General features: G+C 47.0%; 1 protein-coding gene across 1 annotated transcript; it reads left to right on the top strand.

Annotated features, from left to right (window-relative positions):
- The first annotated feature begins 393 nt into the window (after nt 1–393).
- LOC135054846 (oocyte zinc finger protein XlCOF7.1-like) lies at nt 394–10,106 on the top strand. Its single transcript, XM_063958245.1, has 2 exons — nt 394–487; nt 8,301–10,106. The coding sequence occupies exon 2, from the start codon at nt 8,363–8,365 to the stop codon at nt 9,677–9,679; it is 1,317 nt and encodes a 438-aa protein (XP_063814315.1). The 5' UTR covers nt 394–487; nt 8,301–8,362; the 3' UTR covers nt 9,680–10,106.
- Nucleotides 10,107–12,185: the final 2,079 nt, after the last annotated feature.

Genomic DNA, 12,185 nt, shown 5'->3' with positions numbered 1-12,185 from the left:
ATGATATCTGACATTAGTTCCACTCTCAAAACAAAGAAATGTCGTGTCCCCTGTCAAAAGTCACTGGTTATATGGTGGCCTGCAACCTGCCTCTATTAAAATCTTTCTAAAGTAAAAAAAAAAAAAAAATGCAGATGTAAAAAGTTGTGATGATGAACGCATATAGAAGCAACGGTTGATGCTAGAGCCAAGTGGCCTGTTCTTATACATGTGCGTTCCACCTGACTTCCTGGCCGTGCGTTCCACCTGACTTCCTGGTTTTGCGTTCCACCGACTTCCTGGTAATGTACACCACCTGACTTCCTGGTTGTGCGTTCCACCTAACTTCCTGGCCGTGCGTTCCACCCGACTTCCTGGAACTTGTGAACCGGATGTACTCTCAGTGCGTACCTGGACTTGGAAGGTGTAGACTGGAAAATAGATCCCCTGCTAGACGCCTCATCTGGCGCATCGCAGAGGGTGTCCGGGTGTCTAGTGGTCAGCTCGGGTGAGTCTGGGGTAATGGTAGATCCCTGTGTATGCGATGCATGCTGGTCCCTGGTGTTGCCTGCACACACCGTGCTCTGCTGATTGCAGTACCCGGTACTGCTGTCAGTCATTGCTGGCAGTAAGGGTCATGTGTGCATCCCTGAGATGCTAGTGACCAGGTGTTCTAGGATAGTTTAGTAATACTGTAGGAATAATAATAACCTTTGACCCTGTTAGTGCAATTTTAAATAGTACAATAGACATTACTGGTTTGAGTCACATTTAAAATCTAGAAGCAGGTCCCTCTGGGTTATATGTAGTAACATTTGGTGCCCTAAACACTGGCACATGATATGCACTGGCTGGATACTTCACAGGGTGGCACATGTTACATAGCGGTGGCATATGCCGCAGACTGTCATATCATGCACACAGGCAGTATATGCCACAGGCTCTCCTATCATGGACACCAGCGGGCTATGTTACAGGCTGGCACAGTGGTATGGCTGTTGTATGATGTATACACAAGCAGCGTATGTCACAGGTGGTGGTGGTGGTATCGTGAACGCAGTTGGTATAATGTTGTGGTCTGTTTGTATCATGCATGCCGGCTTCATATGCCACGGGCTGTCTTAGCATGCGCAAAGGTGGTATACGTTGCAGGCTGGCACTTCATGCACAGTGGTAGGACACCAGAGACTGGCGTCCTACCACTGATGCTGTGCCACGGCACGGCACAATACATGCGCAGGCATGTTTCATCGCAGGCTGCAGCGCCATACACTCTGGTGTGATACGTCCCAGGCTGACACATCATACATGCCAGTGTGATATATCATGGGTAGGCAAGCATATATGCAGCTTTTAGGTGATTCATCACAGGCTGGCATATAATATGGGTCATCAGACCCAGGCTATATCCCCTATATGATAGGTAGGCTATCTGTTGTACCATAGCTATCCACCATCCTGCTACTTCTGGCCCTTCTGCATCACTCCACACTCTCCTCACGTGCCTGCTAGCCGTCCCCATGATTGCAGGAAGCTACAATGGCTGTGCTGGATATTCATTATCTAATATCTATAGTCTTTATTAATACTGAATATCAATCTTGGGTTAATTTTGCCCACTATTTTTCAATGGCTGTTCTGGGACTGGAGAGAAATATGGAGGGAGGTCAAGCTGGCACCAGAGGAGGGAAGGCAAGAGAATTGGGCAGACTGAGCATGGCAGGCAGAGTGCTCAGGTTAGAGGGGCGTGCTGTTTTCCGTATCCATTAGACTAGTAGGATATACAGTATAAAAGCAGAGAGAAAACTGTAAAATCATGAATTGTAGAGTTAAAAGTATGTCAGCACCATGGACAGCGTGTGAGTACCAATGACAATACACACATTCATTCATCTCTGCTATTATTTAGAGGTCTATTCTTGAAACAGTGGAGAAGTGAGGAGCCACTGGAGAAGTTACCCATGGCAACCAATCAGTGTTGAGGTAACGTTTATAAAGTGCATTCTATAAAACTATTCGTAGCAGCTGATTGGTTGCCATGGGCAACTTCTCCACTCTTTTCCCTGCTTCATGAATAGACCCCATTATCTGGGGGACAGTCAGTTGTCAGGGTATAAAAGTGACAGAGAGGAGATTGTCATCTCTCTTTTGTCTGGCTGTGATGCCTTTATACAAAGCGTCTTTCTTGGCAATTAGTATGTCTCCTGATTGCCTGTTACTAGCAATCGGAGAGATATGATTACATTCATACCTGCTTCATCTTCTCATATATAACACACACACACATTTCCTGATTTTTCACAATATTTTCTCACTTTTTAGACAAGAAAATTTTCCCTTACACTGTCCTAGAGCTTTATAGTAGGAGTTCTCTGTGTGTTTTACAAGATGGTGACTGCTAGGAAAGGGGCATTATACAGTAACACCAGGGGAGGTGTCTGGGTAATGACTGCAGAGGTGACTGCTGGGAATGGGGCATTATACAGAAACACCAGGGGAGGTGTCTGGGTGATGACTGGAGAGGTGACTGCTGGGAATGGGCCATTATACAGTAACACCAGGGGAGGTGTCTGGATGATGACTGGAGAGGTGACTGCTGGGAATGGGGCATTATACAGTAACACCAGGGGAGGTGTCTGGGTGATGACTGCAGAGGTGACTGCTGGGAATGGGGCATTATACAGAAACACCAGGGGAGGTGTCTGGGTGATGACTGGAGAGGTGACTGCTGGGAATGGGCCATTATACAGTAACACCAGGGGAGGTGTCTGGATGATGACTGTAGAGGTGACTGCTGGGAATGGGGCATTATACAGTAACACCAGGGGAGGTGTCTGGGTGATGACTGGAGAGGTGACTGCTGGGAATGGGACATTATACAGTAACACCAGGGGAGGTGTCTGGGTGATGACTGGAGAGGTGACTGCTGGGAATGGGGCATTATACAGTAACACCAGGGGAGGTGTCTGGGTGATGACTGGAAAGGTGACTGCTGGGAATGGGGCATTATACAGTAACACCAGGGGAGGTGTCTGGGTGATGACTGGAGAGGTGACTGCTGGGAATGGGGCATTATACAGTAACACCAGGGGAGGTGTCTGGGTGATGACTGGAGAGGTGACTGCTGGGAATGGGGCATTATACAGTAACACCAGGGGAGGTGTCTGGGTGATGATTGGAGAGGTGACTGCTGGGAATGGGACATTATACAGTAACACCAGGGGAGGTGTCTGGGTGATGACTGTGTCATTGTGTGTGTCAGGTTCCTATAAGGTGTCAGGATGTCACTGTCTATCTCTCCATTGAGGAGTGGGAGTATGTAGAAGAACATGAGGATGGAGCTGGCACAAGCAGGTGAAATCTCCAGGTAGAATGAGATTCAGTACATATTTCATGAAGACGACCAACTCAATCAGTTTAGCTGTCTTTAATTCTCCGAGAAAGGATGGCGTTACACTACTGACTTATTACATCTTTTCTCTTACGTCCTAGAGGATACTGGGGACTCCGTAAGGACCATGGGGTATAGACGGGCTCCGCAGGAGACATGGGCACTATAAAGAACTTTAGAGTAGGTGTGCACTGGCTCCTCCCTCTATGCCCCTCCTCCAGACCTCAGTTAGATCCTGTGCCCAGAGGAGACTGGGTGCATTACAGGGGAGCTCTCCTGAGTTTCTCTGAAAAAGAATTTTGTTAGTTTTTTTATTTTCAGGGAGCACTGCTGGCAACAGGCTCCCTGCATCGTGGGACTGAGGAGAGAGAAGCAGACCTACTTAAATGATATGCTCTGCTTCTTAGGCTACTGGACACCATTAGCTCCGGAGGGAGTCGGAATGCAGGTCTCACCTCGCCGTTCGTCCCGGAGCCGCGCCGCCGTCCTCGCAGAGCCGGAAGATAGAAGCCGGGTGAGTATACGAAGAAAGAAGACTTCAAAGGCGGCTGAAGACTTCAGATCTTCTGTGAGGTAACGCTGCGCGCCATTGCTCCCAAACACTACACACACTGCAGGCTCGGATGGGCACAGGGGGGCGCCCTGGGCAGCAATAAACCTCTAGGACTGGCTCATATGAATATATAGGCTGTGGTGGCAATATATTTTATAATCCCCCGCCAGTATAAATAAATTTGAGCGGGACCGAAGCCCGCCACTGAGGGGGCGGAGCTTGATCTCACAGCACTAACCAGCACCATTTTCTCCACAGCACACTGCAGAAGCTGGCTCCCCGGACTCTCCCCTGCTGAACACGGTGACAGAGGGCTCAAAAAGAGGGGGGGGGGGCACTTGTAAGGCGCAGTGAGTGCATAGATTTATCTATATGATTATATAAAAGCGCTGTTTATCTGGGAATTTTGTTTCCAGGGTTATTGGCGTTGGGTGTGTGCTGGCATACTCTCTCTCTGTCTCTCCAAAGGGCCTTATCGGGGGAACTGTCTCTCAATCAATGGCTTTGACGGTGTCACAGGGCCCTTCAGGGTCTCAAAAACGTCCCCTATCCCAAATAGCAGACACTGATACCGACACGGATTCTGACTCCAGTGTCGACTATGATGATGCAAGGCTACACCCAAGGGTGGCCAAAAGTATTCATTATATGATTATTGCAATAAAAGATGTTTTGCATATCACAGATGACCCCTCTGTCCCTGACACGAGGGTACACATGTTTAAGGAAAAGAAACCTGCTACGGCCAGTTCCCAGGAACAGAAGTCCTTCCCGGCTTCTACTAAATCCACCGCATAACGCTGGGGCTCTCCTGAGGGAGGCTGCACCGGTGGGGGCACGTCTTTGACTCTTCAGCCACGTCTGGGTTCAGTCGGACGTGGATCCTTGGGCGATGGAAATTGTATCCCAGGGCTACAAGCTGGAATTCGAAGACGTGCCTCCTCGTCGATTCTTCAAATCGTCTTTACCAGCTTCTCCCCCAGAGAGGGAGATAATTTTAGCTGCAATTCAAAAGCTGTGTCAACAACAAGTGATTATCAAGGTTCCCCTAACGCAACAGGGGAAGGGGTACTATTCAACCCTATTTGTGGTCCCGAAACCGGATGGCTCTGTCAGACCCATTCTAAATCTAAAATCCCTGAACCTGTTTTTAAAAAGGTTCAAGTTCAAGATGGAATCGCTCAGGGCAGTCATCTCCAGCCTGGAAGGGGGGGGGGGGATTTTATGATGTCATTGGACATAAAGGATGCATACCTTCACGTTCCCATAGATCCTCCTCATCAGGCATACCTGAGATTCGCTGTACAGGACTGTCATTACCAGTTTCAGACGTTGCCGTTTGGGCTTTCCACGGCCCGAGGGTGTTCACCAAGGTAATGGCGGAAATGATGGTGCTCCTACGCAGGCAAGGAGTCACAATTATCCCGTACTTGGACGATCTCCTGATAAAAGCGAGATCAAAGGAACAGTTGCAGAAAAGCATGTCGCTCTCCCTGGGAGTACTACAGCAACATGGATGGATTCTAAATCTACCGAAGTCGCAGTTGGTTCCAACGACTCGGCTGTCTTTCTTAGGCATGATTCTGTACACCGAACAAAAGAGGGTTTTTCTCCCGAGGGAAAAAGCCCAAGAACTCCAGAACATGGTAAGAGACCTGTTAAAACCGAAAAGAGTGTCGGTCCATCAGTGCACTTGAGTACTGGAAAAAATGGTGGCGACCTACGAGGCCATCCCCTTCGGCAGGTTTCATGCGAGGACTTTTCAGTGGGATCTTCTGGACAAGTGGTCCGGGTCCCACCTTCAAATACATCAGAAAATAACTCTGTCCCCCAGGGCCAGGGTGTCTCTCCTGTGGTGGCTCCAGAGTGCTCACCTTCTAGAGGGTCGCAGGTTCGGCATCCAGGACTGGGTTCTGATGACCACGGACGCGAGCCTCCGAGGATGGGGAGCAGTCACACGAGGAAGGAATTTTCAGGGACGGAGGTCAAGCCAGGAGGCTTGTCTACACATCAACATACTGGCCATATACAACGGCCTACAACAAGCGGAGAATATTCTTTGCGACCTACCGGTTCTGATTCAATCAGACAACGTCACAGCCGTGGCTCATGTAAACCGCCAAGGCGGGACAAGGAGCAGGGTGGCAATGGCGGAAGCCACCAGGATTCTGCACTGGGCAGAAAATCAAGTAAGCGCTCTGTCAGCGGTATTCATTCTGGGAGTGGACAACTGGGAAGCAGACTTCCTCAGCAGACACGATCTCCATCCAGGAGAGTGGGGACTTCATCAAGAAGTTTTTGCAGAGATAACAAGTCTTTGGGGACTTCCTCAAATAGACATGATGGCGTCACGCCCTAACAAGAAGCTTCGGAGGTATTGTGCCAGGTCAAGGGACCCTCAGGCAGTAGCGGTGGACGCTCTTGTGACACCATGGGTTTTTCAGTCGGTTTATGTGTTCCCTGCTCTTCCTCTCATCTCAAAGATACTGAGAATCATAAGGCGAAAAAGAGTGCAGACAATACTCATTGTTCCAGATTGGCCTCGAAGGGCCTGGTATTCAGATCTTCAGGAGCTGCTCACAGAAGATCCATGGCCTCTTCCTCTCAGGGAGGACCTGTTACAGCAGGGGCCCTGCGTGTTTCAAGACTTACCGCGGTTACGTTTGACGGCATGGCGGTTGAACACCAAATCCTAGCTGGGAAGGGTATTCCGGAGGAAGTCATCCCTACTCTGATAAAGGCTAGGAAGGAGGTGACGGCGAAACATTATCACCGTATCTGGAGGAAGTATGTTTCTTGGTGTGAAGCCAAGAATGCTCCTACGGAAGACTTCCACTTGGGCCGGTTTCTCCACTTTCTACAGACTGGAGTGGATATGGGCCTAAAGTTAGGCTCCATTAAGGTACAGATTTCGGCCCTTTCTATATTCTTCCAGAAAGAATTGGCTTCTCTCCCAGAAGTCCAGACTTTTGTAAAGGGAGTGCTGCACATTCAGCCTCCTTTTGTGCCCCCAGTGGCACCATGGGACCTTAACGTGGTGTTACAGTTCCTAAAATCTTACTGGTTTGAGCCTCTTCAAACTGTTGAGTTAAAATTTCTCACTTGGAAGGTGGTCATGTTATTGGCCTTGGCATCTGCAAGGCGGGTGTCAGACTTGGCGGCCTTGTCTCATAAAAGCCCCTATCTCATTTTCCATGTGGATAGAGCAGAGCTGAGGACTCGTCCTCAATTTTTGCCTAAGGTGGTGTCATCGTTTCATATGAACCAACCTATTGTGGTGCCTGTGGCTACGGGAGATTTGGAGGATTCCAAATCCCTTGATGTAGTCAGGGCCTTAAAAATTTACGTAGCCAGAACGGCTCGAATTAGAAAAACAGAAGCTCTGTTTGTCCTGTATGCAGCCAACATGGTTGGCGCTCCTGCTTCTAAGCAGACTATTGCTCGCTGGATCTGCAACACGATTCAGCAGGCTCATTCTACGGCTGGATTGCCGGTACCAAATTCAGTAAAGGCCCATTCCACTAGGAAGGTGGGCTCTTCTTGGGCGGCTGCCCGAGGCGGCTCGGCTTTACAGCTTTGCCGAGCAGCTACTTGGTCGTGTTCAAGCACTTTTGCTAAATTCTACAAGTTTGATACCCTGGCTGATGAGGACCTCATGTTTGCTCAATCGGTGCTGCAGAGTCATCCGCACTCTCCCGCCCGGTCTGGAGCTTTGGTATAATCCCCATGGTCCTTACGGAGTCCCCAGCATCCTCTAGGACGTAAGAGAAAATAAGATTTTAAACCTACCAGTAAATCTTTTTCTCCTAGTCCGTAGAGGATGCTGGGCGCCCGTCCCAGTGCGGACTAAATTCTGCAAGACTTGTATATAGTTTTTTGCTTACGTAAGGGTTATGTTACAGTTTTGATCAGTCTCGGGCTGATGCTGTCTTGTTTCATACTGTTAACAGGTTAGTATATTCCATGTTATACGGTGTGGATGGTGTGGGCTGGTATGAATCTTGCCCTTAGATCAACAAAATCCTTTCCTCGTACTGTCCATCTCCTCTGGGCACAGTTTCTCTAACTGAGGTCTGGAGGAGGAGCCAGTGCACACCCATTCTAAAGTTCTTTATAGTGCCCATGTCTCCTGCGGAGCCCGTCTATACCCCATGGTCCTTACGGAGTCCCTAGCATCCTCTACGGACTAGGAGAAAAAGATTTACCGGTAGGTTTAAAATCTTATTTTTCTGTTGAATCTGCTACATAAGGCAATGTGCTTGATGTGACTTTTCTGGCTTGGGTAGATAACCATATTAATGATATGTTTTGGTGCTAATGAGGCCTTAAATGATATTTTTTCCTAATTTCATATTTGTTTGTATTTATGTCCAACAGATTTTCCTGATGCACAGAATAAAACTGGATTGCACTCCAAAATTTCCACAACGCACAATCTGATGGAAGATCAAGCTTTAATTAAAACTAACCAAGTTGCACGCATCTTAACAACGAGGGACTCTGAAATGAATAACAAACAAAAAGATCTCACAGACACTGATATTTATACACCCACAGATCATATACCGTATACATCTCATATTAAGAAGGAATCGGCCTCATGTGACAGAGGAGACCTCGCACACACTGATAATTATACTCCCACATATCATACACAGTATACAGCTACTCGTATTAAGCAGGAATCTGCCTTTCCTGAAGAAGGGAATGTCACAGACATTTATACACCCACGGATCATGCAGATTATATATCTTTTAATATTAAGGAGGAATCTGTCTCCTCAGAAGAAGGAAATTTCACAGACACTGAGAATTATACTCCCACAGATCATACACAGTATCCATCTGCAAATATTAAGGAGGAATCCGATTCATGCGATGGAGAAAACCTCACAGACACTGAGAATTATGCTCCCACAGGCCATACACAGTATACACCAACGGATGTTAAGGCAGAATCGGCCTCTTGTGACGATAATGACATAGACACTGACAGCTGTGCACACATGGATGATACACCACTAGAATTTATCTGTGTTAAAATTAAGGAAGAGTCTGCCTCAAGTGAAGAAGAAAACAGTGCGGACACTGAAATGGATTCATCCACCCATCATCTACTGACAAAAAATGCCTCTAGACGACAGAGACAGAAATCCGCTGCTGCAGAATCTCACAGAATGTACAACTGCTCTAAATGCGATAAAACTTTCCATAACTACTCTGACTTCACGGCGCACCAAACAGCGCACCCGAAAACGGAAATATCTTGTTCCGAATGCGGAAAACTGTTTCCATACAAATCGCAGCTTATTAGACACCAGAGGATTCACACTGGAGAAAAGCCTTTTCCTTGCCCCGAATGTGGGAAATGTTTTACCTGTAAATCAGAGGTTGCAAAACACCAAGTGACTCACACACGAGAAAAGTCCTACTCCTGCTCCGAGTGTGGGAAGCGGTTTATGAGACAGTCCAGCCTTATTAACCACAGGATTACTCACACTGACGAGAAGCCATTTTCCTGCTCTGAGTGTGGGAAATCGTTTAAGTGGCAGTACAACCTTTCCCTACATCAGAGGATACACACAGGAGAGAAGCCCTATGAGTGCTCCGTATGTGGGAAGTGCTTCACCTGTAGGTCAAACCTTATTTATCATCAGAGAACTCACACTGGGGAGAAACCTTTTACTTGTTCGAAATGTGGCGTATGCTTTGCGTTTAAACCGCAGCTCACTAGACATGAGAAAACACACTTATAAGAGCAACCCATGTTTGTATTGATGAATTACAGATGTACCCGTTACCTAGACATCGTGGAATCAAGATGCAACGCCATGTAGCCGGCCTCAGTGATATCACTCATGCCAAGCGAACCATTGAATGTTGGACAACAAAATGGCCGACTGTGTAGCTAATGGGTACACTTTTATGGGCGTTCTATGGCGTTTTAAGTCAAGATGTGTTTGTAAACATCAAGCTGAATAAAATAATGTAACGTGTCTGAAAAAAAAAGGTTTCTACCATCATGCAACTTTAATTGGAACGTTTATTACCTAATACCTTTTATACTAAATACATTACGGCATCTGATTTTTGGGTGTACTTATAACATGAGTCTGTGTTATTTTTATTTCTCTGGATTACTATAAAGAGCTGCATTATCACTACAGTGTAATTCTGTGTATGTTGTGTCATATTTAAGGGCATAACAAATGGCCTGTAGCTAGGCTTACTATTGTTAGAGATAAACCTCCTTCTATCAAGTCCCTTCAATTGTCTGTCCGATACCGCTTGTTTACCAATCGAATTCCTGGGATCCCGGGAAGCAGACAACACACACGGTTATGTCGGCAAAATGAGACTGAAGCTCGTTTAATCACCAGGGCGTTAAATAGTAAAAAGGTACTTGCATGTACACTTCATACACGTCACATATTAAAACAATAATGCATCTCTTCTCAGAACTCCTCTCTAGCTGACCCCCTCCTTCGTGTCCTTCACAAGAAGTCTAAACACGAGAAACTGTCTATAACATATTTTCAAGACTATAACTACGACCTTGCTTCTCACAGAACGTACTAACTGAAATGTCAGCATTCTTATGATTTCTTAACAAAGCATCTTTCTTATTCACTACAACAAGGCTGCTACTTAAACAAAATGGCTGATAGCTGCTTGAGCTCAGTTCATCTCTCTCACTATACTATCCCTTTAAACCAGGACACTCATGAATTACAAAGGTTCTGGGGCTGACTGACTTCAAGCCTACATTTCCCCTGGTTAAATCACCCACAGAACCTGTGTAATCTATGAGCGTCACAGTTTAAAGGGATAGTATGGTAAGCCTACGTATAGCAGTGGTTCCCAAACGCTGTTCTCAAGGAGCGTTAATGGTCCAGGTTTTAGGTATATCCATGGCTCAGCACAGATGGTTAAATCATATTGACTGAGGTGCTAATTAAGTCACCTGTGGCCAAGCATGGATATACTTAAAACCTGAACCATTAGTGATCCTTGAGGATATGAAGTGCTCCATCTTGTGACACTAGCATAAAACACAGACCAGTACTGACTGAATAGATGGTGTCATGGTACTGAGCGAATGTGCGTCTGTGCTGAGAAGGTAACTGGTGGTAAGCAAGGAAAATTGTATTAAAACAGGTGAAATACTAAATACATGGCTGAAATTATAGGGGAAGAAATAAAAATAGATTGTATTCAGTAAAAGTTTTAGGAAGATGTAAGGTGATAAATTACTGTCTTAGAAGGTGGGAAAACCCGTTCAACTGTGGGCCTGATTGGAAGTTGCACACAAGGCCGAATGCAGCCTCATCTAGCGATTATTGCAGACTGCCCATGCGCCTCAGCGAAAGTATGGATCTTTGTGTATCTCAGAGCGATACGGAGTCTGACGCATCTCAGACTTTTTTCTCTGCCTGTAAAATAGGCTTTTCTGGATGTTAGTATGTAAGCAGGGCAGCACCTGGGGGAGGGGGCTAGGGGGTCACATGCCCGGATTTGAGGGGGCGCTGAGAACTCTGCCCAGCTTTCTCAGCCAGCTGCTCCTCCACCCACGCCTGCCACAATCACCTCCCGTAGCCTCCCCGTACATGCAGCTCCTGCACCCGGTGCCTGCACTTGCTCGTGATTGACAGTGCAGCCGCAGCGCCAGCGATTACTTACTAACCGCTGATGCTGGGCTGAGTAGCGTCTTCTGCAGGCCCTGTCCTCCTTTATTCGCATGCGCAATGTCAGAGATTTCTGACATCACTCTAGGCGCCATCTTCAGCAGCAGAGCAGTGCTGGCGTATTGGTTGCGGTGGACAGTTAGCAGAGCTCTGGGCCTGTCTCCTGAGTGAGTGTTGCATATTATTATTGGGGCGAGGGGGCTGGAGCATATAATTACTGGGGACAGTCTCTGGTGCATAATATTATGGAGGAGGATTTGGGATCTTATTATTACAGAGGTTTTGCCGGTCTGAGGGATGTCTGGAGCATATTATCTCTCTCCCATCTCTTTCCTCCGTCTCCCTCTCCTCTCTTCCATCACTCTCTCGTTCTCTCCCATCTTTCTCTCTTCTTTCCCCCTCTCCTCTATCTCTCTCCCATCCCTCTCTCCCCTATGGGTCGGTGTAATCTTAATGAGGGGTACTACTGTGCAGTGTAATGAGAAAGTTGCACTGCTGTGTGGCGTAGTTTATTATTTATTTATTTTTCCATTTTTCTTTTTTGAGGAGGGGGGGGGGGGGGTACCATGCATCGTGT

The sequence above is a fragment of the Pseudophryne corroboree genome, chromosome 3 (assembly GCF_028390025.1).
Source record: "Pseudophryne corroboree isolate aPseCor3 chromosome 3, aPseCor3.hap2, whole genome shotgun sequence".
Lineage (NCBI taxonomy): Eukaryota > Metazoa > Chordata > Amphibia > Anura > Myobatrachidae > Pseudophryne > Pseudophryne corroboree.
This window is presented reverse-complemented; position numbering and strand designations above follow the sequence as displayed.